At 29.5% G+C, this 5,604-nt stretch overlaps 1 protein-coding gene across 1 annotated transcript; it reads right to left on the bottom strand.

The window, feature by feature from the left end:
- Nucleotides 1-564: 564 nt before the first annotated feature.
- LOC143598986 (rac-like GTP-binding protein ARAC7) lies at nucleotides 565-4,455 on the bottom strand. Its single transcript, XM_077077060.1, has 8 exons — nucleotides 4,274-4,455; nucleotides 3,740-3,827; nucleotides 2,871-2,980; nucleotides 1,979-2,042; nucleotides 1,789-1,853; nucleotides 1,603-1,668; nucleotides 1,422-1,528; nucleotides 565-846 (listed from the first exon to the last, which is right to left on the bottom strand). Exons 1-8 carry the CDS (start codon nucleotides 4,370-4,372, stop codon nucleotides 816-818), a joined length of 630 nt encoding a protein of 209 aa, XP_076933175.1. The 5' UTR covers nucleotides 4,373-4,455; the 3' UTR covers nucleotides 565-815.
- Nucleotides 4,456-5,604: the final 1,149 nt, after the last annotated feature.

The following is a 5,604-nucleotide window of genomic DNA, read 5'->3' as shown; positions in this document are numbered from 1 at the left end:
TTAGACCATATATGAAAAATCATATGTAAATAAAAATGTTTGGGTTGTAATTTGTAAACATGACTCGTCAAAGTTATTTAATAAACAAGACATGTCAAGGGTGGAACCAAGGGGTCAAAATGATCTAACCTCGTTTAGTAAACATGTCATGTTAAAGGCTAAACCGAAGAGTCAAATGTGTCTGTGTTAACACCCGGTCTGAATGTTTAAACATAAAATCAAAGTTCTTAACAAAAATATGAGTTGGACCCTTATGAGTTATTCAAGTCCCGGTCGATAAACAAACACGAACCAAACGAATAACTCTCGTTCATTAATCAGAAAATATAACTCAAAAAAACATGTTACAATTTTTCGAACCCTAACTCGGTTTAACTCTTGTCACCCTATCTCTTTTGCATCTCATGTGTTCTGTAATGTCCCATAACTCGGCTTATATAGCCAAAAACAATTAGATAACATAACAAACTATGACATACTTGTTAATATTGGTCCCTCAAGTTTACCGACTTTATAACTTGGAGTTCGAAATTACCAATAGTTATGACACTTCCTAACTAAAAGCAAAATAAAGCCATCTCATTTAACTTAACAAAAGTGACCACTTGGCAAAATCTTTGGTCAACCATGATGGTCAACTGTGGTGGCAAGCCTAACTTAAAACATACACCACAACAGTTTTACATACATTCATACAAACTCAAACCAACACCAAATCATCAAACTATTATCAACTACAACTAACAACATTCACACATAACAAATCCTTAAAAATAAAAATTAACAAACCAACATCAAATCCTGCACCGAAACCGTTAAGCAGCCCAACCGCCACACATAATGCCACTGTTTAAAAAAACGCACATCCAAACACCCCCTTAGTTTCTTTTTGATCATATACTAGGACACACAAATTTTATTTTTTAAAGAGTAAACTGTGGTTTTCATCCCTGTGGTTTGTCCAAATTTACAGTTTTAGTCCAATAGTTTCAAATCTACGATTTCCGTCCATATGGTTTCATTTCAGTTGCAATTAAGCCTAACGTCACTAACTCCGTTAAGTCTGATCGTTAAAACCATCAGTGTGTCCTTCACGTGAGGGGCAATTTTGTCCTTTTTTCCCCAAATGCACCTCAACCCTTCACGCGAGGAGGCTTGCGAATTAGGGTTGGGGTTTATTTGAGGAGAAAAAAGACAAAACTGCCGCTCACGTGAGGGGCACGCTGATGGGTTTAGCGACCATACTTAACATCGTTATTGGAGTCGGGTTTAATTGCAAGTGAAATGAAACCACAGCGATGAAAATCGCAGATTTAAAACTATTGGACTAAAACCGCACATTTGGACAAACCACAGGGACGAAAAATGCAATTTACTCTTTTTTAAAAGATAAAAAGTTGAGTATAATAAAAAGTATTTACATGATCGAGCAACCGGAGCTTTTACGCCTTGTCGACCTCATCACTTCCTTACGCCTTGGCGGTTGTAGAACAACCTTAATGGCCGTATCAAAAACCGCTTTCACATTCTAATAATCAAGTTTAATTGAAAATTTAGTTGTAAAATGGCAAAAAAAAAAATCTTTTTAAAAGATTTATTTACCTGTTGAGTTTTGGAGCTGCATTCAATATATGCAGCTGCACCAATTTGTTTCCTAAGCTCCTCACCCTAATAAACAATAAAAAAAATATATTAACGATAATAATAATAATAATAACAATAATAATAATACATAATACATAAATTGGTTTTTATCAAATCAAAACTAAAAGAGTAATGATTTAATACCTGGGCAGATGTGATAACATTAGAACCGATTTGATCGTCTAGATATCCCGTGTTATTGCGAAGATCTAAAGGCAAAAAAGCCGAAAAGGCAGGGTTTAGAAGTTTATTTTCAAGTTTTTTTACTTAATGATGATGAATGAAATGATATGAAATATAATATAACATGATTATGTAAACTGTAAAATTGTACCTAGTTTTGTCCCGACAAGTACGACTGGAACATTTGGTGCATATCGTCGTAGTTCAGGCATCCACTGTACAAATAGTCAAAGTTGACTTGAGTTAGTCAACTATTGACTTTGTAAATTCAAACTTGTATTGAGTTGACATAATGAAAATAATAATTCTTATCTTTTATGGGATTTTTCTTCTCTTTCAAGATTGAAGAACATATAACATAAAAGTATGATTTGACTATAAAAAAAGTCAAAATCAACTAGAAATTTAGAAAGAAGATAGTAAGATTAAAAGATTTCAACTTGATTTTGAGGTTTTCTTCACTTTCAAGATTAAAGAAAGTATAAATAAAAAATACGGCGCCCCGTTGGGACTTCTTATTACTTTTGAAGCTAAATGCTAACCGATTTGACTTTAAAATAGTCAACTTTAATTTAGAAAAAAGATAGTTAGGATTTTAAAGGTTTCAACTTGATAATGAGGTTATTCTTCTTTTTCAAGACTCAAGAAAATACAATGTAAAAGTAAAGTAAGTGAAACTATAGCATTTCTAAAATCACAAATGAACATGTTTGACTTAAAAGAGTCAAACCAACTCAAAATATGTTAAGGAATTAAACAAACTTCAACATGATTATGTAACATAAAAAGTATGTAGTTAACATTTCTTTGTACACAATCGTATCGGTTTTGAAGTTAAAAGCGAACCCCTTTGACTCTTAAAGTCAAATTAATACTACTTTGAGGAAACATATACTAGATTTCAACTTAATCTTTTTTTTTTTCTTTTTTAAGATTCAAGAATCAATCTGTTTATATTCAAAAAAGCCAACTTTGAATCTTAAAGTAACCAACAAATATTTTGAAAATATAAAAAAAGAAGAGAGCACTAAAAAAAAGTGTACCTTTTTTAAAACATTTTCATAGCTTGCCCTACTGATTAAAGAGAAAGCTAAAACAAATATGTCTGCACCTCTGTAGCTTAGTGGTCTTAATATGCTGTAATCTTCCTGCCCTTTAAATCACATAAAAAAAATAAAAAATAAAAAGAGTCAAAAAGAAACCAACACATGATTTATCATATAATATTCTTTTATATTTTATAACTAGATCTATTTTTCTAATAATACTTTTCACTAAATACCTGGAATGTGTTTATTTTTTTATTAAAGCATTGCACCCTAAAGTAGGGGTGCTCAAGACGAAAATTTTGGGTTGAACCGCTAAGTACAGTTTTACTGAAAGACAAACTAAACCGGCCGGGTCTGGTGGGCCCCGGCAGTTTTATCGGTTTTATCGTTTTAACGGTTAGGTTTTTTCCATTTGAACCAGTTTTTTTATCAAAATATTGGTTTAAAAAGGTTAAGTTTTATAAAAATTATAAAAGATTATATTTTTATGAAATAAAAATAGTTACCTATATAAAATCTTGATAAATAAACTCAAGAAAGATTATAAAGATTAATAGTTACCTATAAAAATATCCTGATAAAAAAACTCAACAAAGATTATAAATATTAGATTTTTATGGAATAAAAATAGTTACCTCTAAACATATCCTGATACAAAACTCAAGAAAGATTATAAAGATTAGATTTTTATGAAATAAAAATAGTTACCTATAAAAAATCTTGATAGATAAACTTAAGAAAGATTATAAACTATAAAGATTGGATTTTTATGAAATAAAAATAGTTACCCACAAAAAAAACTGATAAATAAACTCAAGAAAGATTATAATTTATAAAGATTGGATTTTTATGAATATTATTACCAGCAGTATCCCTTAATCCCAAGTTAACAATATTTCCATCCACTGCAACATTAGCACTGAAATTGTCAAAAACTGTTGGAATATAATCCTGTAAAAAAGACAGCAAATGAATGAAAACAGAAGTAAAAAAAGATTCAGTCTTTAGCTAAAACTTAAAAATATTAAAAATAATATCTAAATAAAAATAAAAAAATAAAAAAACCAGAAACTATAACAATGCTTATGCTATACTGACTTGTACTTTGCAAAGTAGAAGTTGCATAAGTTCTAACTCAATATATGAACACTAAATCAGTAAATCAACATGTATACATCTAAAAGCTGCCAAAAACAAATGTAATGATGATATAGTGACCTGTACTTTCTGCTATGAAAGTTGTACAAGAAGGTCTAACCAAGAATAAGTAAGCTAAAGTTCTAGAAAAAAAGATATTTCTGGTAAAAAAAAATGAGTTTTCCAAAAAGTTACATAATTATGCATAATGCAAACATACATATATATGTGTATATATAATTATATATAGACAAACTTACAGTAGGAAATTTGTTGCTGGTATAACAAATGAGCATACAAGTTTTCCCAACAGCTCCATCACCAACAGTCACACATTTTATAAACTTTGAAACACTCATTCTCTTGTGTTCTTGATCTTTCTGATAAATTTTATAAAAAATTATATTATAAAAAATAATATAAACTCTAAAAAGTGTAAAGAGTGAAGAGGAAGCTTGAGAGAGAGAAGTTGTGCATAAGAAGACAGTCATAAAATGGATACAAATAAGAAGAAATAATAACATATATTATTATTATTATTATTATTATTATTATTATTATTATTATTATTATTATTATTATTATTATTATTATTATTGTTATTATTATTATTATTATTATTATTATGCTGCATACCTCGTGGAAATAAGTGTGTTTTGAGTTATAATATGTTATGTTCACCTATAACCTGTCACATTATTATTTATTTAGGTTAATGTGCAATTATTAAAATGTATATGTTTTGTTCTTTTTTGAATAGTTGTGCTAATATATTACTAATTTACTACTTGGTTTTACTTTTACATATCTATATGTTAGTTCTGATTTATGTCAATTTATATCGAAAGTTGTCGGTTTTTGTTTCTGGTGCCTTGTATAACTTTATACGGCATGTATAGGCCTATATAGGTTGTATAGACACTTTTTATAACTAATCAAAAGTTTTATATGATTGTAGAGACCATATACGAGTCGTATAGGATTTAATAATGTTTATGTTGTATCAAACTCTATTCGAATTGTTAAAGACCAATAGGGCTCGTATAGGTTGCAAAAAGCTGATTTTATGTTCCCTCTGTGCACTTGTCAGTCATGCGTGACGTATACAACTCATACAAACATATACAAGCCGTATATGCATATAAAATCAACTCATACAAACATATACAAGCCGTATATGCATATAAAATCACTGTGGGGGGTAGTATGTGAATATCAGTTTCTTTTTATAAATATACTTGTTAGATAATGCATATGGTAAAAATATGAGAATGAGGAAAAAAAAGGGGGCGTTATATATCATCGTGTTATAGCTTAAAAATGGTTTGTCTCGGCTATATACCTCCCTATGTTTGTGCATACCTTCATTCGATGAAACACGGAAAAACATACATTTTTGCTTGAGCACGTTCAAGTTTGAAACCCGATATCAATTTAGGTGATTTGTATATACTTTAGTTTCAAAACTAATTTGCTTGTTTGTGTTTGTGTTTGTGTTTGTGTCTGTATCTCGGCGTTTTCTTGACTAGTTAGATGAGTTTAGTATTAGAGAATATATTAGTAGAGTTTTAGTATTATAGTGTTACTATAA

This window comes from Bidens hawaiensis, unplaced genomic scaffold (assembly GCF_021521415.1).
Source record: "Bidens hawaiensis isolate Kalapana, Puna unplaced genomic scaffold, B.hawaiensis_p1.1 tig00051338_1, whole genome shotgun sequence".
Classification (NCBI taxonomy): domain Eukaryota; kingdom Viridiplantae; phylum Streptophyta; class Magnoliopsida; order Asterales; family Asteraceae; genus Bidens; species Bidens hawaiensis.
The sequence above is the reverse complement of the archived record's forward strand: the minus strand, read 5'-3'. Positions and strand labels throughout refer to the sequence as shown.